Source organism: Aquarana catesbeiana, unplaced genomic scaffold (assembly GCF_042186555.1).
Source record: "Aquarana catesbeiana isolate 2022-GZ unplaced genomic scaffold, ASM4218655v1 unanchor237, whole genome shotgun sequence".
In the NCBI taxonomy this organism is placed as follows: domain Eukaryota; kingdom Metazoa; phylum Chordata; class Amphibia; order Anura; family Ranidae; genus Aquarana; species Aquarana catesbeiana.
Window position 1 is genome coordinate 2072276 of NW_027362665.1, and position 24442 is coordinate 2096717.

At 48.3% G+C, this 24442-nt stretch overlaps 2 protein-coding genes and 1 pseudogene across 2 annotated transcripts in view; 2 read left to right on the top strand and 1 right to left on the bottom strand.

Annotated features, from left to right (window-relative positions):
- Positions 1-24442, bottom strand: part of LOC141122009 (uncharacterized) — a 340305-nt pseudogene that overhangs the window by 238231 nt on the left and 77632 nt on the right.
- Positions 1-24442, top strand: part of LOC141122024 (uncharacterized) — a 245510-nt gene that overhangs the window by 122505 nt on the left and 98563 nt on the right. The gene's annotated exons all lie outside the window — the stretch shown is intronic.
- Positions 7496-24442, top strand: part of LOC141122064 (uncharacterized) — a 236834-nt gene continuing 219887 nt past the window's right edge. Inside the window, exons 1-5 of the mRNA XM_073611860.1 lie at positions 7496-7540; positions 8044-8167; positions 8284-8381; positions 8778-8984; positions 22108-22249. Coding sequence (XP_073467961.1) covers positions 7496-7540; positions 8044-8167; positions 8284-8381; positions 8778-8984; positions 22108-22249 — 616 coding nt within the window. The remainder of the gene's footprint in view (positions 7541-8043; positions 8168-8283; positions 8382-8777; positions 8985-22107; positions 22250-24442) is intronic.

Consider the following 24442-nt stretch of genomic DNA (forward strand, 5'->3'; position numbering starts at 1 on the left):
CGGACCTCTGAACAGTATAAACATCCATATGTACTCAGTACTTGGTTTGGGCCCCTTTTACAGCAACTACTGCCTCAATGCGGCGTGGCATGGAAGCGATCAGCCTGTGGCACTGCTGAGGTGTTATGGAAGACCAGGATGCTTCAATAGTGGCCTTCAGCTCTTCTGCATTGTTCAGTCTCATGTCTCTCATCTTTCTCTTGGCAATGCCCCATAGATTCTCTATGGGGTTCAGGTCAGGTGAGTTTGCTGGCCAATCAAGCACAGTAATCCCACGGTCATTGAACCAGGTTTTGTTGATTTTGGCAGTGTGGGCAGGTGCCAAGTCCTGCTGGAAAATGAAGTCAGCTTCCCCATAGAGCTTGTCTGTGGAAGAAGCATGAAGTGCTCCAAAATCTCCTGGTAGACGGCTGCGTTGACCCTGGACTTAATGAAGCACAGTGGTCCAACACCAGAAGATGACATGGCTCCCCAAATCAACACAGACTGTGGAAACTTCACACTGGACTTCAAGCATCTTGCAGTGTGTGCCTCTCCATTCTTCCTCCATACTCTGGGTCCTTGGTTTCCAAATGAGATGCAAAATTTGCTCTCATCAGAAAAGAGGACTTTGGACCACTGAGCAACAGACCAGGTCTGTTTTTTTGTGAAAACCTATGCAAGAACTACATGATTGCTTGTTTAAGGCCTGCAGATAGCTATTTACCTCCAGGCTAAAATGGAGACCACCTCTTCTAGAGGCTGTCTTAATTGGTCTCTAGGGCTGGGCACATTGAGACTTTAGTTGCTGATCAGCCCCACCTGTGTATGAGCATTTGCTCAGTCTCAGGGAACAGAGGTAAGGTAGGACAACAACTACTATAGTAAGGTGTCCAACCATTTTAGGATTTGTTCCTTCACTGGTGGTGAAGGGTTAGTATCTACAGCCCAGGCTATGCCTATGGAATAATTTGCCCCTGTTGGTTATTTCATAAAGGGATACACCATGACTCCTTCTTGGCTGCACACCAGCAGACCTCAGTAGTGAAGGTTTGTCCTTGCTGGAATGTTTTGTGGCACAACAGAAATACACATTGAGATTGGTGACATCTCTGCTCATGAGGGGTATATTGCTGTACATCAGAAATGCACTGCACTGCTTGTTTGGTGTCCTTTATATCCTAAAGGTTCTGCTTTATTTGGCTACAGATCAGAAAAATACAACAGTGAAGGTGATCTGTACTTTCTGGTTTTGTGCCGCACGGCAGAAATGCACATCATTGAGTCTGGGGACCTCTCTGCTCATAATTGTTATATTGCTGCACATCAGAGATTGGGGTCTGTCTGTGGGGTTTTGTGTCCTGTATTACTGCCTTATTGGTTGCTTATCAGAAAGGCAGCAGGAAAGATTGATGGGCCTATTTGTTGGGCTACATAGCAGAAATACAAATTGAACCTGTGCCAGGGGTAGTTCATATACTGCCTTTGGTAATCGGTGCAGCACCACAAAGTGGCGTCGTGCCGATTCAGACGGTGCTATTAACGGCAATAGCTGCCGATTTTAGGCATGCGATTTTTACATGTTGAGTCGCATGCCAAATCACTTCAATATGGATGTGCTATCTCTATTCAGAATTGTTATATTGTTGCACATCAGATATATACAAGATTGAAGGTTGTCTGTCCTTTATGTCTTACATATACTGCCTTATTGGCTGCATATCAGAAAGGACACAGCAGTGAAGGTTGATTGTCCTTTTCTGATTGGTTTTTGCTGCTCAGCAGGGAGACACATTGAGGATGGTGACATCTCTGCTCAGTATTGGTATATTACTACACATCAGACATACACAAAGATTGAAGATTGTTTGTGTCCTGTATGTCCTATATTTACTGCCTTATCGGCTGCATATCAGAAATGCACAGCAGTGAGCGATGTCTTTTCTGTTTCTCATTGATCTACCTTGCTGCTTCTTAGGGATACACAGCAGGGGGTTGTTGGCTGCACTCCTCCAGGGAGTCACAGCATTGGGGACCCCTCGCTTGTTCCACCTGAAAATTGCAATTTTTTCCTGCGACCTGTGTAATCTTGAGGTCTGTGGATCCAGAAAGCAGGGACTGCTGGAGGCGCTGTGACCTGGAGTCTCACAGACACGAATGGTACCCATTGGAAGCCATAGTGAATTACTTTTCTCATGCGTCTTCCAGTCCCAAGTCGCAGGTTGGGTCACACGGGTGTGGGAGCCCTAAGCTTATCTGTCCCTTCTGGGTGAGGTTTTGTTACACAGCAGGAATACTCATCATGGAGTTATTGTCTTATTTTGCAGTACACCAGAAAGATCGCAGCTGTGAAGGCTGTCTGTTTTTTCTATGTTTTTTCTCTATTTTTATGTTGCTGCACAGCAGAAATACTCAACATTGAAGCTTGTTGGTGCTTTCTGTTTCATATTGCCTTACCTTACTGCACTTCAGAAAAACACAACGCTGCAGGTTGCTTGTGTCCTTTCTCGGTGTTGGTTCTATCTGACTGCACTACAGAACTGCATAACAGAAAAGATTGTCTTGTGTTCCATATTATTTTACCCTGTGGCACAGCACAAATGCACAACATGGGAGTTGGTGTTTTTTTTTTTCCGTGTTCATATTGATCTTATAACTGTACTTGGTGGTTTGTCAGAAATACACAACATAGAAGTATTGGGTCTTTCTGTCTTATATTTATGGCCTTGTTTTGCTGTACATCAGTAAAACATCACAGTAAAGGGGGTTCCCGTCCTTTCTGTATTTATATCAGTTATGACCTAGCTAACTTCACTTCAAAATACGCAGCATTTAGGGTTTGCTTGTGTCTTAATGTTTTTACATCTTGGCTGCACATCAGAAAACCAAACTGTGAGGACTGTCTACGTTGAAGTTCAGATTTGGGTCTTCTCCCATATTTGATATGTTGGTTTAGCTAGCCACACTCCGATACACAACATTGTTGTCTATGCTTGTGTCCCTCCTGTATAAATCTATTGGGCTGTGCCCACAATCTATGGCCTTTTATATTTGTGATATTAACCACTTGACCACTGGGCACTTAAACCCCCTTAATAACAGACCAATTTTCAGCGCTCTCACACTTTGACAATTACTCAGTCATGCAACACTGTACCCAAATGAATTTTTTGCCCTTTTTTTCACACAAATAGAGCTTTCTTTTGGTGGTATTTAATCACCACTGGGTGAAAATTCTGTAAAAAATGCATTTTTCTTCGTTTCTGTTCTGTTTTTCTTTTTTTTTTTTTTCACAAAATTGTCATATTGGCAGGTTATTTATCACACACAGCATATGCATACCTCAAAACACATTCTGCTATTACTCCCGAGTATGGCGATACCACATGTGTGAGACTTTTACACAGCATGTCCACATAGAGAGGCCCAACATGCACGGAGCACCATCAGGCGTTCTGGAGCACCCAGCCCAATTCTCACATTTCTCTCCTACATGTAAAAATCATCATTTATTTGCTAGAAAATTACATAGAACCCCAAAACATTATATATATTTTTTTAGTAAAGACCCTAGAGAATACAATGGCGGTTGTTGCAACTTTTTATCTCTCACGGTATTTGCGCACCAATTTTTCGAACACGTTTTGTTTGAAAAAAAAACAGTTTTGTGCTTTCAAAAAAAACAAAACAGTAAAGTTAGCCCAATGTTTTTACATAATGTGAATAATGAAGTTATGCCGAGTAAATAGATACCTAACATGTCACCCTTCAAAATTGCACACGCTCGTGGAATGGCGCCAAACTTCGCTACTTAAAAATCCCCATAGGAGACGCTTTAAAAAATTTTACTGGTTACATGTTGTGAGTTACAGAGGAGGTCTAGGGCCAAAATGATTGCTCTCGCTCTACCGATCGCAGCGATACCTCACATGTGTGGTTTGAACACCGTTTTCATATGTGGGCGCAACTTACGTATGAGTTTGCTTCTGACTGCGAGGACACGGGGAAATTTTTTTTTTTTTTTTTTTTTTTTTTTTTTATTGTTCATTTTACTTTATTTATTTTAGTTTGAGGCTTTTTTTCCAAAAAATAAATTTTTTGATCACTTTTATTTCTATTACAAGGAATGTAAACATCTCCTGTAATAGGAATATGGCATGACAGGTCCTCTTTACAATGAGATATGGGGTCAATAAGACCTCACATCTCACCTCTAGGCTGGGAAGCCTGGAATAAAAAAACAAAACAAAAAAAAAACAGGATCCTGGCTTCGATCGTAGCGGTGAGTTGGTAGAAGCACCTGAGGGTGGCGAGAGGGGGGGATGTCCCCTCTCGCCTCCCGTAAGAATGATCAAGCAGTGGAACAGCCATTATGATCATTCGGGAATCGCCGGCTGAAAAAGCTGATATCTGAATGATGGCTGTAGCTGCACCCATCATTCAGATATCCCCGCACAAAATCAAGGACGTCGTATGACAGCCGGCGGCAGGAAGTGGTTAAAATACATTTTTTTTAACACAAAGTTGTCCATTTATACAATATTTCTAACACATAGCATGTACATACCAAAAATGACACCCCAAAATAGATTCTCCTACTCCTCCTGAGTACGGCCATACCACATGTGTGAGACATCCACAGCCTGGCCACATACAGAGGCTGAGTACAGCCGAGTACAGCCGAGTATAGCCGGGGTATGGCGGAGTATGGCGGGGCATTGCAGAGTATTGCACAGGGTTGCACAGGATCGTTGCAGAGTGTTGCAGAGTGTTGCAGAGTGTTGCAGATAAAAATGAACAAAAAAGATTGTCTGTCAGGGACCCCCTTCTTGCAGATTTATTTCCTTGAACAGGATAGTGTTAAGACAGACCCTCTTATTCATCAATGTAGTGTTCTTGTCTTACAAGACGGGTCTCTTATATTTAGTGGTTCTTAGTAGCACCTACAGGCACAATAGGCCATGTTTGTCTCAATACATGAAGATCCCCTTTGTCTTTGTGATCTTATCATCATGGCTAGCATATGACCTGTACTTTCCCCTTCTTCAAAATATCTTTGTTGAAGAAAGAACCTTTTTATTTTCAGCTTTCATCAAAACAACATGCTTTGCGATATTTTGAGCCTTCTCCCAAGCTCTTTCGGTTTATTCAGAGGGGGAATTCGACAAACATTGACTCTGCCCTCTCAACCTCCCGAAGCACGGATCTTTCCCAGGACCCTGTTTTGTCCTTGATGGCTGCAATTGTTTTAATAAATTGACCTCTTAGAAATGCCTTCAGCGTATCCCAGAAAATACCAGGGCTAGCTGTTGGCTTATTAATGTGTATGAATGTGGATAGGTTGTGATGTATGGGGTCACGGTGAGGAAATAACGACAGCCAAAACTGATTAATTTTCCAACAAACCCGCTTGGCCAACCCGATTTAAGAATTTTAATACATAATGGAGAGTGGTCGGAAACAGTTCTAGCAGCCTATTGTGCTGATGAGATCAGTGGGAGCATTGTCTCATTACCTAGGCCAAGGTCGATCCTGGAAAGTCCTCCATGTGAGGCTGAGTGGCATGAGTAGCACTTGACCTGCGGGTGCTGTAGCCTCTAAACATCCCGTAAGCCCAGCTCCAACGGAAGCCGAGCAAAGGGAGTCTGGCCCTTTCCCATGGTATGTGGTTGGGCTCGTTTAGAATATTTGTCAAGATAATTATTGAAATCACCTACCACGAGTGCAGGTATATTGGGGTGGTGTGCTAGGAAATTAGCCACCAGCTTGACAACCCCTACTGAAAAGGGAGGGGGATATACACATCCACGATAATGCATTGTAACCCATCGAGTGTACCGAATAGAAATATGTACTGACCATGTGGGTCAACAAGTGAGGTTGAGCATGCAAAAGGCACCCTCGTGCCGACCAATATACTGACTCCTCTGGAGTAGGAGGAGAAGACAGAGTAAACCTGAGTGCCAAACATCTTGGTGGAAAACAGAGATGTCTGACCGGGGGACAAATGAGTCTCCTGTAGACACACCACAGAGGAGTTCAGGCCTTTAAGCATTTAGAGTACCACCAGTCATTTCACTCTGTCTCCAAGACCCCGTACATTCCAGCTTGTAATCACATTGCAATTAGCCATAAGGTGTCAAAGCAGTAGCAAACAAGGAATATAGCAGTAAGAAGGATAAGTAACGGCTTGGGTTAAACCCAATCAGCGAACCATGAGAATAAACAACCTCCCTTATTAGCACCAATTGAGGCCAAAGGGCACACGTAGTCTTTGAACCTGAGGGTGATCCCTGTGAAAAAAGATTTTAGGCAGGTAGAGAGCGTATGGACCAATAGGGTCCAACATAACGAATCAATAAAAACTGTACTGTCCACGGGGGACCTGCAACTTGGGGGCAAAGTTCAGTAGCCGGCTACGGGGAGCCAACAGGCACCATGCCGTGTGGTGTTTTCTGCGGCCTTATTAGTTCTGGTGTGACTTGTGTAGATAGTCCTCTGCCTTTCCAGGATCAATGTATGCAAATTTAGACATCGTCTCTTCCTAAACAGTGTGGCTGAGTGTATGGGGTGTATATATCACCAATCAGGTTGCCCTCCGGTGTCTGTTAAGTTCCTCTGGCATGGAGCACTCCTCTCTATCCAGCCATTGAATCACCAGTGTGGGCATCTTTCCTTTTTTACCTGGCTCCTAGATTCAAAGCAAATTTGTCAAGCCCCACCTTAAGTGACTTCCTCCCCTCCCCCTCATCTCCTTCATTATGTAAGTCATGCTGAGATGAATCTCCCATTGGCTGAGCAATATTCTCATTTGTCTCTGAGCTCCTTCTTGCTATTCCTCGTCCTGCCTGTTGTTTCCTTGGATTGATTTTCTGTGTAGTGACCCCGGCTTCATCTCTTGGATGCGCTCATCTGTTGCTTGTCCTGACCTTTATCCTGATTCCTGGATCTCCTCCTCATCTCTCCTCCATATCCTCTTACACAGCTTTTCTCCACACCTGCAGTGATCCTGGGGGGTGGAAACTTGGCACCAGCACTCTGCAAAATCCATCCCCACCATTAGAAGCTCTGGAGAAAATTGTCTGCTATTTACACTCCGATCCTCCTCACGTCACCTGATAGCTTACTTTCACAGATTCCTGACAGATTTCTGTATGGTAAAGGTCAAAGTTCACTCTTCAGTTTAGGAGAGGAAGGACACACCCAGGAACAATGATTTGGTTTGCATAGGAGCCTCATATAGAGGACCCCTCAAATCATCCAAATGTCCCCCCATCCAAAGTCAGCATGTCCTATGACATCACACTGACCTCACAGCTCCTCCTCCCAATGTTCCTCCATCTGGATTTTTTTTTCCTGATGCTCTTAGGATGTGGGCGGACCCTTGGCATCCACTCTAGCAAACTGGGACTGTTGGTCCTGCATTGTATGTAATAATGTCAGAATGCCTGCTACAAGCTTTTAACCTGCATTGTGTTGGGGTTCTGAGTGGGTAAATTATACCTGATGTGGGTGGATGACTGATGTGGGGCTTTATTATAATGGAGACCTGAATGGTGAGGTGAGGAGGATTCTGGGAATATCATTTGATTTTACTATTTGTGTTCAGATTTAGAGTTTTCCTCCTGTGAAGTCTGGAGATCATATGACCATCACATTGTCTCCACCTCCCTCCCTGATAGAATAGAGATATAAAAAGAAGATTCTAGAAGTCACCAGAGAGATCATGGAGGAGAGGTGAGGAGGATTCTGGGAATTCTGGGACATTATCCAGTAACAGACAAGGGATGTGTCTGGATGGTGACTGTATCATTGTTACATACATAGTTACATAGTTACATAGTAGGTGAGGTTGAAAAAAGACACAAGTCCATCAAGTCCAACCTATGTGTGTGATTATGTGTCAGTATTGCATTGTATATCCCTGTATGTTGTGGTCATTCAGGTGCTTATCTAATAGTTTCTTGAAGCTATCAATGCTCCCCGCTGAGACCACCGCCTGTGGAAGGGAATTCCACATCCTTGCCGCTCTTACAGTAAAGAACCCTCTATTGTGTGTGTCAGGTTCCCATAAGGTGTCAGGATGTCACTGTCTATTTCTCCATGGAGGAGTGGGAGTATTTAGAAGGACACAAGGATCTCTACAAGGACCTCATGATGGACAATCAGCCGCCCCTCACATCACCGGGTAAGAGGAGACTTTATTGTAAAGGAGAGAGCAGTACGGAGGCTCCACCTAGATCCCCCATCATCTGATAAACACATAGAAACAATGTATTCAGTCAGTGTGTGTGTTTCCTACAGATGGATCCAGTAATGGGAACCCACCAGAGAGATGCCCCCGTCCTCTGTATTCCCGGGATTCCACACAGGAAGGTCACACCATCCCCCACCATCATCAGGTAGATGAGGAACAATCACTGATAGTATCATTAGGATCTGTACATTATCTGCATTGTTACCATTGATGTCATTTTTATTATATATTCAGAGTGGAAACCTGAGAGAGTCTAAAGTTGAGGTTAAAGAAGAGATAAAAGAGGAGGATGATAAGGATGGGGTGATGGAGGAGTCAGAGTTTCTAAAAGAACACAAAGATCTGTACCAGGACACCATGGTGGAGTCATCCAGCTACAGAAACCCACCAGAGAGATGTCCCCGTCCTCTGTATTCCCGGGATTCCACACAGGAAGGTCACACCATCCCTCACCATCATCAGGTAGATGATTGACAATTATTAGTAGTTCTGATTTATACACAGCATGTTTGTTACAATGAATGTTTTATTATATATTCAGAGTGGAAACCTCGGGGATAATAATATTGATGTTAAAGAAGAGTATAAAGAGGAGGATGAGGAGTATGGAGTGATGGAGGAGTTTTCGGAAGGACACAAGGATATGATGGAGCCACCTAATACCAGGAACCCACCAGAGAGATGTCCCCGTCCTCTGTATTCCCGGGATTCCACACAGGAAGATCACATCATCCCTCACTGTTACAAGGTTGGTGGGATGGATCATCTAGAACAGGGGTCCTCAAACTTTTTAAACAGGGGGCCAGTTCACTATCCCTCAGGCCGTTGGAGGGCCGGACTATAGTTTAAAAAAAAAAAAACTATGAACAAATACCTATGCACACTGCACATATTGTATTTTGAAGTGAAAAAACAAAACGGGAACAAATGCAATATTTAAAATGAAGAAAAAGTAAAGTTAAATCAACACTTACCAGTATTCGATTCAATGGGAACTATGGGCCTGCTTTTGGCTAATGAGATGGTCAATGTCCGGTTCCATATTTGTCACTGCTAGTCGTAACAAGTGATGCAAGTGTGCATCAGTTAGTCTAGATCTGGTTGGAGACTTCAGGTGTTTCATTCTGGAAAAAGTCTGTTCACAGACATAAGTGCTGCCAAAGATGGTTGCCATTTTGAGCGCATGGTTCCTGAGAATAGGATATGTCTCACAGGGGAGAGATGCATAAAAATTAGGAAGGCTGCTTGTCTTGAATGCGTCTTTCAGAGAGTCGCAAGTCTGCAGTTCAGCCAGTTCCATTTGGTAAATTGTATCCACATTTTCAATGTCAATAGAAAATGGGTTACGGAAAAGTTGTATGTCCTGTTCATGGAGATGAAGATATTTAAATCTACATTGGAACTCCTTTTGCAACTTTTCCAGTGAATCCACACATGTTTTGTTTGGGAATGCAACCAATGGTTTTTCCGCTAACAAGTTTTGAGTTGTGGGGAGATGGCAGAAGTTTTCCTCCTTCACTTGTTTGATGAGGAGGCCTAATTTTACTTCAAATGCTTTCACATGTGATTGCATATCACAGATGAGCTTCCCCTTTCCTTGAAGTTGCACATTGAAACTATTGAGTAGCTCTGTTACATCTGTCAGAAAGGCAAGGTGCCATTTCCATTCTGCATCATTGAGCTCTGGTACTTCTTTGTTTTTTGAAAGCGGAAAAGCTGTAATCTGTGGAAGTAAGTCATAGAAACGTTTCAAAACTCTCCCTCGACTCAGCCAACAGACTTCTGTGTGGTGCAGAACATCTTCATAGGCAACATTTAGCTCAGACAGAAATTCCTGAAATTGTCTGTGGTTTAGTGCATGAGCTCTAATGAAGTTAACACAAGATACCACAATTTTCATAACAGAGTCCCACTTCAATGATTTACTACACAGCGCTTGTTGGTGGATGAGGCAATGTATGGCTATTGGATGAGAATGGTTATGATTGTCCATCTCTTGGTTAATGCGAGCAATTACTCCTTTCTTAGACCCCACCATGCTAGGAGCACCATCAGTTGTCACACTTGCTAGTTTAGCCCAGTCCAGCTCCAAACCATTCACAGTTTCGCAAACCTTCTCATAGATGTCTTCTCCTGTAGTTGTTCCTTTCATGGTTTGCAGTGCAGCAAGCTCTTCTGTGACTTCGAAATAGTCATTTGTCCCACGAATAAAAATTAGAAGTTGTGCAGAATCACAAACATCATTGCTTTCGTCGAGTGCCAAGGAAAAATAGGAAAGTTTTTTTGCAGAGTTTTGCAAATGCTGATGCAAATTGTCTCCCATTTCTTCAATCCTTCGTGTAATTGTAGGTCCTGAAAGACTCACTGTACTAAATAAATCGGTCTTCTCTGGACACATCTCTTTGGCAACAGAAAGAAGACATTCTTTTACAAATTCTCCCTCCACGAATGGTCTGCCAGTGCACGCTATTAGCTTGGCAACTTGAAAACTTGCTCGCAGTGATGAAATATTTAGCTGCTTCTGCTTCACAAAAGTATTTTGCTGAGTTGTCAATGTATTTTTCAGTTTTAATATTTTATCTTTTCTCACTTCTCCGACCAAACAATCATATTTATCTTTATGATGAGTTTGATAGTGTCTACGCAAATTGTATTCTTTGAACACAGCCACTACATTCTGGCATATAAGACACACAGCTCTTTCCTTGTACCGCATGAAAAAGTAATCATAAGTCCACTGTTCCTTGAATATCCTACACTCCGAGTCAATTTTTCTTTTCTCAAGTCATCTTCCAGGACGGCACACCTGAGAGATGAGAGGCTCCTCCCCACAGGAAACACAATCAATCGACAGCTGTTTTAAGTCCACACCCTTCCCCCTGATCCTCAGTTTTTTGATTGTGTTTCTCCCTACACGGCGAAACTGTTTGTTTTTTTCCAAATGACCAGAAGCCTGGGGCTGGTGGTCTCCCCCTGGGAGCCGGACCAAATGCCTGGGAAGCCTCTGGGTCTGGCAGGATATATTTATCCTTCCCGGGGGGTTCCCCTATCCTTTCCTCAGGGGGGGCAGCAGAAACTGGGAAAGCCCCCCTGAGAGCTGAAGGCCCCTGGGTACAGTGGTGTCCCCAGAACTTCAGGGGCCTTTATCCTGTCTCCCCCCCCCCTTACCTGTCCGGGCGTCCGTTCAGACGGGGGTGCTGGCCGTCGGTTCTTTCCAGGGGGATCGTATCCCCTGACTCCTGGGTCCCTGGTAACTCGCGTGGGCTGCTGGGGAGGGCACCGCCTGAACGACCCGCGTTCTTACCCAGAAGGGAAGGCTGAGAGTCAGCAGGAGCAGGCGCCCACATCCTCCTTTCGAGGAGGCACCAGTTTACTATGGTGAATGTCTGCCTAAACCACCTCAGATAGGAATGAGGAACGTACGGCATTGCCCCCCCACCCCATGTGTATATACTGACTGGTACAGTGCAGGACACAGCCTAACCTTGCAGCTACCTAAAGGGACAGCAGTTGGAGGGGGGGGGGGCACTTTGGGGCTATCCTCCTTGCGTGTGGACCATAAGGATGGAAAAGCAAGCCCGGTGGCTGTGGAAAAAGGGGAAGACGACAACGGTGAGTCAAAAATCCCCAATCCCAGCCAGATGGTTTCTGGGCATTTGAGATAATCTCCCCTGGGGTCTGGATTCAAATAGCCCAGAAGCTTTTGCTAAAGACACCAGCCACAGCTCCCTCCTACATCAGAGATGCTGTATGGTGGACAAGTGGTGCAGAGGAGCGAGTGTGCCTAAACCACCTCAGATGGGAAAGAGGTTGGTAAGGCATTTTTTTCCCCTTCCCCCTTGTATTTACTAAGTGGTGCAGTGCAGGACCTGGGGTCTGCATAACAAAACAGCCCAGAAGCTACTGCTAAAAACCACCAGCCACAGCTTCCTCTTATAGCAGAGACACTGTGGTTATCACAACAGTAGGTTGCCAGCCTCTCCCTACATACCCGGTTGTGGTACATTAGTAGGGGTGAATACAGCAAAGAGGGTGACCTGGTAGAACAAAGAGTTCCTTACTGGCCAGGTATACCACTGAACAAGTTATTAATGGTGCAATGGTTGAAGGATTCAGGAGTAAGCTCCCTTGCTCAGCAGGTGCACTAGGTTATCTGGCCCTATTAGCCCAGCTGCTAGGAATCTGCTTAAAGTTGCTCCAAGATGCTTAAAAGCTGACCTAACTTTCAACAATGTGGCAGGGACCAAGCTTCTGTGTGGCACAGTAGGGGTTCCCTTGTGACAGATCCTCCTTTTGGGGGTTGCTTGCTATGGGTAACTTTTCATAAGCTCCAACCTCCCACTCCACTCTTACATTGTGGTTATATTTTAATGCAGGGGGTAAGAAAGACCTATTTGTTGGTTTGGGCTACAGTCCACTCAGTGACCGATCTAAAAGCGATTTACCATAAATCGTTTTCCTATATCCTTTGATTAAGGATTTTCTGTGCAAACATATGCAAGAGCTAGATGGCTATATGATTGCTTGTTTAAGGCCTGCAGGTGGCTATTTACCTCCAGGCTAAATTGGTAACCACCCTTTTTAGAGGTCTTATATTGGTCTCTAGGGCTGGGCTCATTGAGACTTTAGTTACTGATCAGCCCCACCCGTGTATGAGCTGGCTAGCGTTTGCTCAATCTACGGAGGTAAGGTAGGACAACAGCTACTATAGTAAGGTGTCCAACCATTTTAGGATTGGTTCCTTCACTGGTGGTGAAGGGTTAGTATCTACAGCCCAGGCTAGGCCTATGAAATAAATTGCTCCTGTTTGGTTATTTCATAAAGGGATACACCAGGACTCCTTCTTGGCTGCTCACCAGTAGACCTCAGTAGTGAAGGTTTGTGTTTGGTGGCACAACTAAAGTACACATTGAGATTTGTGACATCTCTGCTGAAGCTTGTTGGGTGTCCTTTATATCCTAAAGGTACTGCTTTGTTTGGCTACAGATCAGAAAATACAACAGGGAAGGTGGTCTGTACTTTCTGGTTTTTGTGCCGCACGCCAGAAACGCACATCATTGAGTCTGGTGATGACACTTCTGCTCATAATTGTTATATTGCTGCACATCAGACCTACACAAGATTGGGGTCTGTCTGTGGGGTTTTTTGTGTCCTGTATTACTGCCTTATTGGTTGTTTATCAGAAAGGCAGCAGTGAAGATGGATGGCAGGGGTAGTACATATACTGCCTTTGGTAATCGGTACTGCACCACAAGGTGGCGTCGTGCTGATTCAGACAGTGCTATTAACGGCAATAGCTGCCGATTTTAGGCATGCGATTTGACATGTGAGTCGCATGCAAAATCGCTTCAATATGGATGTGCTATATCTATTCAGAATTGTTAGATTGTTGCACATTAGAGATATACACGATTGAAGTTTGTCTGTGGGTCCTGTATTACTGCCTTATTGGTTGCTTATCAGAAAGGTAGCAGTGAAGATGGATGGTCCTGATTTTGTTGGAAAATACAAATTGAACCTGTGCCATGGGTAGTACATATACTGCCATTGGTAATCGGTGCAGCACCACAAAGTGACGTGCTGATTCAGACAGCGCTATTAACAGCAATGGCTGCCGATTTTAGGTATGCGACTTTGACATGTTGAGTTGCATGCCAAATCACTTCAATATGGATGTGCTATCTCTATTCAGAACTGTTATATTATTGCACATCAGAGATATACAAGATTGAGGTCTGTCTGTGGGTCCTGTATTACTGCCTTATTGGTTGCTTATCAGAAAGGCAGCAGTGATGACGGATGGTCCTGATTTTGTTGCAAAATACAAAATTGAACCTGTGCCAGGCGTAGTACACATACTGCCATTGGTAATCAGTGCAGCACCACAAGTGGCCCGGGCTGATTCAGACAGTGCTATTAACGGCAATGGCTGCCAATTTTAGGCATGCGATTTGACATGTTGAGTCACATGCCAAATCACTTGAATATGGATGTGCTATCTCTATTCAAGATTGTTGTTGCACATCAGACACATACAAATTTGAAGGTTTACTGCCTTATTGGCTGCATATCAGAAAGGACACAGCAGTGAAGGTTGTTTGTCTTTTTCTGATTTAGTTTTTGCTGCTCAGCAGGGAGACACATTGAGCGTGATGACATCTCTGCTCAGTATTGGTATATTACTACACATCAGACATACACAAAGATTGAACATTGTTTGTGTCCTGTATGTCCTATATTTACTGACTTATCGTCCGTATATCAGAAAGGCACAGCAGTAAGTGGTGTTTCTCATTGATCTTCCTTGCTGTTTCTTAGGTATACACAGTAGGGGGTTGTTGGCTGCACTCCTCCAGGGAGCCACAGCATGGGGACCCCTTGTTTCTTCGACCCGAAAACTGCTTTTCCTGCGACCTGTGTAATCTTGAGGTCTGTGGTTCCGTAAGCAGGGACTGCTGGATACGCTGCGACCTGGAGTCGCACAGTCACGAATGATACCCTTTGGAAGCCATAGTAGGACTTCTCATGCGTCTTGCAGTCCCAAGTGGCAGGTTGGGTCACACGGGTGTGGGAACCCTAAGCTTATCTGTCCCTTCTGGTTCAGGTTTTGCAATGCTGCAGGAATACTCATTGTGGAGTTATTGCCTTATTTTGCAGTAGACCAGAAAGATCGCAGCTGTGAAGGCTGTCTGTTGTTTCTTTGTTTTTATGTTGCTGCACAGCAGAAATACTCAACATTGAAGCTTGTTGGTGCTTTCTGTTTCATATTGCCTTACCTTATGGTACTTCAGAAAAACACAGTGCTGTAGGTTGCTTGTGTTCTTTCTCTGTTGGTTCTATCTGACTGCACTACAGAACTGCATAACAGGAAGGATTGTCTTATAACTGTACTTGGTGGTTCGTCATAAATACGCAACATAGAAGTATTGGGTCTTTCTGTCTTCTCTTTAGGGCCTTGTTTTGCTGTACATCAGTAAAACACCATTGTAAAGGGGGTTCCCGTCCTTTCTGTATTTACCAGTTATGACCTAGCTAGCTGCACTTCAGAAATGCGCAGCATTTAAGGTGTGTTTGTGTCTTAATGTTTACATATTGGCCGCACATCAGAAAACCAGACTGTGAGGTTCAGATTTGGGTCTCTTCCCATATTTGATATTTTGGTTTAGCTAGTCACACTCAGATACACAACATTGAGGTCTATGCTTGTGTCCTTTCTGTCTAAATCTATTGTGCTATGTCCACAATCTATGATTTTTTTATTTGTGATATTAATAATACATGTATCACCTTTTTGTATTTCAGCCTTCTCTTCCGTGAAAGGGCCAGGAGTTCTGGCTGCAAATGTCACATGTCAGAAAGCCTCGACCCCTTACTTTCAGGGATGCCAGAGCCATTTCCTAGGGTTGAAGCCCGGTAGAGTTATGGGTCACTGGAGGAAGGCGATAATGAATCGCCCTGTTTAATAAGAACTTGGGAAGTTCGGTTCAGAGGAGTTTTATGGCCTGAAGATGAAGTATAAAGATGTATACCCGACCAAATAGGTTACAGCTCGGTGCATGGCCTTCATTTTGCCCTTCTAGCAAAACTAGATGTAGCAGTATGAGTGTTCTCCTCCTGCTACGGATGTTAATCTCCTGAGTAGGCTCTCAGGCATAAGTAAAACTATAGATTGGGCATGCCTTAAACCCAGGGGTTAAGTTTTTTTGTTAATCTATTTCCCTTAAGTAGGTTTCCCTTCAGTCTTTGCTGACGTAAAGATAAAAATGAACAAAAAAGGTTGTCTGTCAGGGGCCCCCCTTTTGGCAGTTTTATTTCCCTGGACAGGGTTGTGTTAAGACAGGCTCCCTTATTGATCAATGTAGTGTCCTTGTCTTACAACACAGCTCTCCGATTAATCTTTTTAGTGGTTCTAAGCAGCACCTATAGGCAGAATAGGCCATTGTTGTTAGATGTGTGACAGGCAACATTGATAACCTACAAGTTTAACATGTTTTCTGATTCCATCTTTAAGAGCACACTCCACCTAGATCCTGCATCCGAAGCGGAGAAGGCAGGGACACCGGTGGAGTAGACCGGCAGATCAGCCGCATGATCCAGCTAAGATACCTTCATCAAGCATATGGAGTGAAGGTAAAGCTCACTGCAGAACCGAGGTTCGCCAAGAGGGTCTTGCAGTGGTCCCACCCTAAAGGTAGGCCTGAGCTACTTGATTATCCTCTCAGGTGTGCCGTCCTGGAAGATGACTTGAGAAAAGTACTAGTTACTTACCGGTAACTGTCTTTCTGGGAAATCTTCCAGGACGGCAGGCCTACTTCCCGCCCGTTGGAGGAGGGAAAATTTTAGAACACTAGAAGGTGAGTACCTATGAGGAATGATTTCCCTTGTGAAACAGGTTCAGGAGTTACTTCTCTACAAACTGAGGATCAAGGGGAAGGGTGTGGACTTAAAACAGCTGTTGATTGATTGTGTTTCCTGTCGGGAGGAGCCTCTCATCTCTCAGGTGTGCCGTCCTGGAAGATTTCCCAGAAAGACAGTTACCGGTAAGTAACTAGTATTTTTTCTTGACATCATTCTTTCCTAGGGATTCCAAATTGCTATTAGTAAAATATATAGATATATATATATATATATATATATAGATATATATATATATATATATATATATATATATATATATATATATATATATATATATATATCTCGCTACAAAAACAATATACCAGCAATAACTTTGCCCATACAGAGACAATCAATGCAGTCTGATCAGTGCCCATCAATGCTCACCAACGCAGCCCAATCAGTGCCCGCCAGCGCAGCCAAATCAGTGCCCGCCTCACCATCAGTGCAAGCCCCCCCCTCACCATCATTGCAAGCCCCCCTCTCAGCCTTACTGTGCCAAACAATGTCTCACCAGTCAGTGTGTGTGCACATTGGGCATCTCCTGCTGCTGTGTCACGGCTCACATTGAAAAATTCAGGTGCGCTGTGATAAAAGTCCCACCCTCCTCCTACCTAGACCAGCTTGTGGCCCATTCTATCTCAACACTCCAAATCAGTCCATCATATCTAAGGCACCCCAAAGTGGACCACCCTAACCACAGCACCCCAAAGAACCCCACACCAGCGGGATGCACAGGGGGAGGCAGTGGGGTGAGGGGGAGGGGGGCTGCAGAGTGGTCAGAAGGACAGTGGGATGGACAGGGGGATAGTGGGATGGACAGGGGGACAGTAGGATGGACAGGGGGACAGAGGGATGGACAGAGGGGTGGACAGATGGACAGGGGGACAGTGGGATGGACAGGGGGACAGTGGGATGGACAGGGGGACAGTGGGATGGACAGGGGGACAGTGGGATGGACAGGGGGACAGTGGGATGGACAGGGGGACAGTGGGATGGACAGGGGGACAGAGGGATGGACAGAGGGGGGGACAGAGGGGGGGACAGAGGGATGGACATTGGGGTGGACAGGGGGACAGTGGGACAGTGGGATGGACAGGGGGACAGAGGGGTGGACAGGGGGACAGAGGGGTGGACAAGGTGACAGTGGGGTGGACAGGGGGACAGAGGGATGGACAGTGGGGTGGACAGGGGGACAGAGGGATGGACAGTGGGGTGGACAGGGGGACAGTGGGATGGACAGAGGGGGTGGACAGGGGGACAGAGGGGTGGACAAGGTGACATTGGGGGGGACAGAGGGATGGACAGAGGGATGGACAGTGGGGTGGACAGGGGTGACAGTGGGGTGGACAGTGGGGTGGACAGGGTGAAAGTGGGGTGGACAGGGGGAAACTTACATATACAGACTTGCCTCTGACTGTCTCCCCGACCTCTTGGTCCTCACTTGTTCTTAGTAGGCTGTTGCCTGAAGCCTGCGCTCTCGCTGTCACTCTTCTTCCTCCTCACTGTCCTGGGACAAGGCGAGTGTCCCCTCCGCGCCTCCTGTCTGCCACATAAGTAAGAAGACGTGAATCCACTTTGGACTGTGCTGGAAACTACAAAGGGGGACAGGGGGACAGAGGGACAGTGGGACAGAGGGATGGTCAGGGGGACAGAGGGGGAGGCAGTGGGGTGGACAGGGGGACAGTGGGGTGGACAGGGGGACAGTGGGGTGGACAGGGGGACAGTGGGGTGGACAGGGGGACAGTGGAGGGGACAGGGGGACAGAGGGGGGGGACAGTGGGGTGGACAGGGGGACAGTGGGGTGGACAGGGGGACAGTGGGGTGGACAGGGGGACAGTGGGGTGGACAGGGGGACAGTGGGGTGGACAGTGTGGTGGACAGGGGGACAGTGGGGTGGACAGGGGGACAGTGGGGTGGACAGTGGGGTGGACAGGGGGACAGTGGGGTGGACAGTGGGGTGGACAGGGGGACAGTGGGGTGGACAGGGGGACAGTGGGATGGACAGTGGGGTGGACAGGGGGACAGTGGGATGGACAGTGGGGTGGACAGGGGGACAGTGGGGTGGACAGGGGGACAGTGGGGTGGACAGGGGGACAGTGGGGTGGACAGAGGGACAGTGGGGTGGACAGGGGGACAGTGGGGTGGACAGGGGGACAGTGGGGTGGACAGGGGGACAGTGGGGTGGACAGGGGGACAGAGGGATGGACAGGGGGACAGGGGGACAGAGGGATGGACAGGGGGACAGAGGGGGGGGCAGTCGGGTGGACAGTGGGGTGGACAGGGGGACAGTGGGGTGGACAGGGACAGTGGGGTGGACAGGGACAGTGGGGTGGACAGGGGGACAGTGGGGTGGACAGGGGGACAGTGGGGGGGACAGGGGGGTGGACAGGGGGACAGTGGGGTGGACAGGGGGACAGTGGGGTGGACAGGGGGACAGAGGGGGGGACAGTGGGGTGGACAGTGAGGGGGACAGTGGGGTGGACAGGGGGACAGTGGGATGGACAGTGGGGTGGACAAGGGGACAGTGGGGTGGACAGGGGGACAGTGAGGGGGACAGTGGGGTGGACAGGGGGACAGAGGGGTGGACAGTGGGGTGGACAGGGGGACAGAGGGGGGGGGACAGTCGGGTGGACAGGTGGACAGGGGGACAGTGGGGTGGACAGGGGGACAGTGGGATGGACAGTGGGGTGGACAGGGGGACAGTGGGGTGGACAGGGGGACAGAGGGATGGACAGGGGGACAGAGGGGGGGGGACAGTCGGGTGGACAGTGGGGTGGACAGGGGGACAGTGGGGTGGACAGGGGGACAGAGGGGGGGGACAGTGGGGTGGACAAGGGGACAGTGGGGTGGACAGGGGGACAGTGGGGGGGACAGTGGGGTGGACAGTGGGGTGGACAGGGGGACAGTGGGGTGGACAGGGGGACAGAGGGGGGGGACAGTCGGGTGGACAGTGGGGTGGACAGGGGGACAGTGGGGTGGACAGGGGGACAGTGGGGTGGACAGGGGGACAGAGGGGGGGACAGTCGGGTGGACAGGGGGACAGTGGGGTGGACAGGGGGACAGAGGGACAGAGGGATGGACAGGGGGACAGAGGGGGGGGGACAGTCGGGTGGACAGTGGGGTGGACAGGGGGACAGTGGGGGGGACAGAGGGAGGGACAGTGGGGTGGACAGAGGGACAGAGGGGGGGGACAGTCGGGTGGACAGTGGGGTGGACAGGGGGACAGTGGGGTGGACAGGGGGACAGTGGGATGGACAGTGGGGTGGACAGGGGGACAGTGGGGGGGACAGAGGGAGGGACAGTGGGGTGGACAGGGGGACAGAGGGGGGGGACAGTCGGGTGGACAGTGGGGTGGACAGGGGGACAGTGGGGTGGACAGGGGGACAGTGGGGTGGACAGGGGGACAGTGGGGTGGACAGGGGGACAGTGGGGTGGACAGGGGGACAGTGGGGTGGACAGGGGGACAGTGGGGTGGACAGGGGGACAGAGGGGGGGAGCAGTGGGGTGGACAGGGGGACAGTGGGATGGACAGTGGGGTGGACAGGGGGACAGTGGGGTGGACAGGGGGACAGTGGGGTGGACAGGGGGACAGTGGGGTGGACAGGGGGACAGTGGGGTGGACAGGGGGACAGTGGGGTGGACAGGGGGACAGTGGGGTGGACAGGGGGACAGTGGGGTGGACAGGGGGACAGTGGGGTGGACAGGGGGACAGTGGGGTGGACAGCGGGACAGACAGGGGGACAGTGGGATGGACAGTGGGGTGGACAGGGGGACAGTGGGGTGGGCAGGGGGACAGTGGGGTGGACAGAGGGACAGAGGGGGGGACAGTGGGGTGGACAGGGGGACAGTGGGGTGGACAGAGGGACAGTGGTGAGGTGGACGGGGGACAGTGGGGTGGACAGTGGGGTGGACAGGGGGACAGTGGGATGGACAGTGGGGGGGACAGTGGGGTGGACAGGGGGACAGTGGGGTGGACAGGGGGACAGAGGGGGGGAGCAGTGGGGTGGACAGGGGGACAGTGGGGTGGACAGGGGGACAGGGGGACAGTGGGGTGGGCAGGGGGACAGTGGGGTGGACAGGGGGACAGTGGGGTGGACAGTGGGGTGGACAGGGGGACAGAGGGACAGAGGAATGGACAGGGGGACAGAGGAGGGGACAGTGGGGTGGACAGGGGGACAGTGGGGTGGACAGGGGGACAGTGGTGAGGTGGACGGGGGACAGTGGGGTGGACAGTCGGGTGGACAGGGGGTGGACAGGTGGACAGGGGGACAGTGGGGTGGACAGGGGGACAGTGGGATGGACAGTGGGGTGGACAGGGGGACAGTGGGGTGGACAGGGGGACAGTGGGGTGGACAGGGGGACAGTGGGGGGGACAGTGGGGTGGACAGGGGGACAGTGGGGTGGACAGGGGGACAGTGGGGTGGACAGGGGGACAGTGGGGTGGACAGGGGGACAGTGGGGTGGACAGCGGGACAGAGGGGGGGAGCAGTGGGGTGGACAGGGGGACAGTGGGGTGGACAGGGGGACAGTGGGATGGACAGTGGGGTGGACAGGGGGACAGTGGGGTAGGCAGGGGGACAGTGGGGTGGACAGTGGGGTGGACAGGGGGACAGTGGGGTGGACAGGGGGACAGAGGGACAGAGGAATGGACAGGGGGACAGAGGGGGGGGACAGTGGGGTGGACAGGGGGACAGTGGGGTGGACAGAGGGACAGTGGGGTGGACAGTCGGGTGGACAGGGGGACAGTGGTGAGGTGGACGGGGGACAGTGGGGTGGACAGGTGGACAGGGGGACAGTGGTGAGGTGGACGGGGGACAGTGGGGTGGACAGCGGTCCTCACTTGTTAGTAGGCCTCCGCTCTCGCTTCACCTCCGCGCCTTCTGTCTACCTCTACCACGTGAGGAATATGTGAATCCGCGCGGGACTGTGCTGGAAGCTACAGTTCCCAGCACGCAGCGTGGCACACGGAGCCCTCCATCAATGTCTGGGGTGGGGGAGGCGGCTTGAGCGGAGCGGATATGCTCCCTGCCGATGCAGAGTGGACCTGCCCAAGCCGAGCCGGCCTGGCCTGTCGGGAATCTGGCCCTGGATGGGGCGGTCTGGATAAATGTCCTCGGCGGGCCGCATGTGGCCCGCGGGCCGTAGTTTGAGGACCCCTGATCTAGAACATGGACTTAAGGAGACAGGGGGGTTATATACTAAAGGCAAATCCACTGTGCACTTGGAGGTGCAGTCGCTGAAGATCTGAGGGGAACATAGAAGGAAAATAAATCAGCAGAGCTTCCCCTCTTTTCAGATCTTTACCTCAGATCTACAGCGACTGCACTTCCATGTGCACTTGTAGTTGGTAGAGATTTGCCTTTAGTAAATCAACACCAACGTGTAGATTTTTTTTTTTTTTTTTTATGTGATGTCACAATAATAAATCTTATATCTTACAGATGATATTCTCTCTCATTTTCTTGATTTAGAGTGGAGATCCAATCGATATAGAATTTGAGGTTAAATCAGAAGAAGAAGAGAGGTATGTGAGGGATGATCAGCAGTCTATGGAGGAGGATGGAATAACGGGGACATTTATAGAGGAGGACACTCCTACAGAGATCAGCACAGGTGGGTCATTAACACTAAATACATTCCTCCACCCATACTGCTCACTGATTGGTCCAGAGTAGGGTGGGGACTGGGTGATATCAGCCTGTAATCCCCTGGTCACTTTCCTGAGCTGTGTTCCCCGTCCTGTATTCCTGTATTTCTCTCGGATAATCTTCCTTCTCTGTGCTGCAGACACAATTTATGTATCTAGACTGGATTTATGGAGATTCTGGGGTTCAACTGGCAGAAAAATGTTCATTTCTTTATCGTACATCATGGGACACAGAGCCTTAAGTAATTAATAGGTTATAGGCCACCCTCAGGTGTTGACACTGGTAAACCCAATCAAAGGAAGTTTACTCCCTATATAACCCCTCTTTCTAGGAGCATATCAGTTTTTTCGCCAGTGTCACTGTCTAAGGTGTTGGTCACAAGTAAAGAAGTGCTCTGAGGAGCTCCAGGAGGGATCCATGCTGGATTTAAATAGCCTCCATAGAAAGAAACCAGATCCATCCAAAGTGCCACTGAGGCCTAAAATGGATGGTACCTGAGACCTCGTATCCGAAGCACGAGGTTTTGCCTGTAACGCCTCTCTTTGTAGGTCTGGAACCCAGGGCTTAGGTCTTGCTACATTACCTAAAGCTACCTGATGTACAGAGCCCAAGGGAGTGGAACCCCTTTTTAGGGACCCAATCCTTGAAGGTTTGCTAAATGCAGCCCGCCGTGATGGGTGAAGGTTGGGTTTTCTGTTAATTCAGCAAAATCCTGCGTCGAGGATAAGGTAAGGGAAGAAATTTAAGTATGAAAACATCTATGTATTTCTTCCATTAAAGGAAAAAATGTTGTCATGCCTTAACATCTCCACTAGATGGAGTCTATGCACATACCTTACTCTGTCTTCACTGTTAGCTCAGTCCGTGTCTGTCTGCACAGCGTGTGGAGGGAGATTTGCAAGGTTAAAAATAAATCTGCAAAAAATGTCTTTTTCTCCCCCTGCACTGCACCCCCTTACATTACCCCTCCCGCCATGGGGGATGCAGAGGTCATGCTATTTTACCGCTAAATTTTGTTTTTACTATGGCTGTATTTTTCAAATCTGTGCCTCTACTGCATTAATCTCTGCCACCCCCCACCCCCCTCCTCGTGTTGGGTCTGGGACCCGAAAAACGCCGCGCTCAGGCACAGGAAAATTTTTAAATAAAAAAGGGGTGGAATTTTTGGGAGGGGGTGGGGCCAAAATGCAGGTGCCGTGAACGTCCACGAGGACACATGCCAGGCTAAAAGCAGATAAATACTAAATCTGTGACAGTCTCTCCTCTGCTGATGAGGAAGAGACAAGCTGCCTGCAACACAGGGACACACGAGCTGTAGAACATGTATGGGTTGCAAAACTGGCATTCCTGATTCAGGAGGGACACTCATTTTCCAGCACTAGGCTGAACTTTATAGCGACTTTAAAAGTCATGACTATTTTCAGCGATTTAGTGCAATTTGGATCTCGAGCTGTATTTCCACGCTGTCATCCTTGCCTGAATTACCAATTATGGCAACTCAGGGTGAGCCATTAGAACAAATTGATGGTACAGCTGCCTCTCACATCTCAGCCCTTGTATACGTGACTGAAGATGCCCTTTCCTCCTCCCTCCAGAGTCTGGAAGAAAGATTAGCGGCTTTAATCGCATCCTCCATTCAAATGGATAGGAAGCGTACTAGGTCCCCTTCCCCCACTTCAGAACCTTTGCAAGGAGAACAGTGGGCTCAGGATGAGGTGTTACCCACAGTCGATCAGGAAGAGAAACAAACCGATGATTCCTCTGCAGAGGAAACAATGGTAGATGAACCTTTTTCAGCCTCTCAATCTGAGAAATTGCTGATACAATCTCTTACAGAAATTGTTTGTTCCACTTTCTTGCTGCCTCTAACAGAGTCTCATGAGAACTCGGCCTCTTCCTTAGGTTCTTTAAAACCTTCTAATCCTTTGCATGCATTTCCTGCACATGCATTACTTGAACAGTTTATTTTTAACCTAAGAGGTTTTCAATTCTCTATCCTCTGGAGGAGAAATTCTCTAAAAAATGGAAAGTACCAGCAATTGACGCTGCAATTTCCAATGTGAATAATAACCTAACTTGTGCTGTAGACAATGCACAGATGCTTAAGGATCCAACAGGTAAGAAGTTGGAATTCCTGCTAAAATCTGCTTTTTCCATA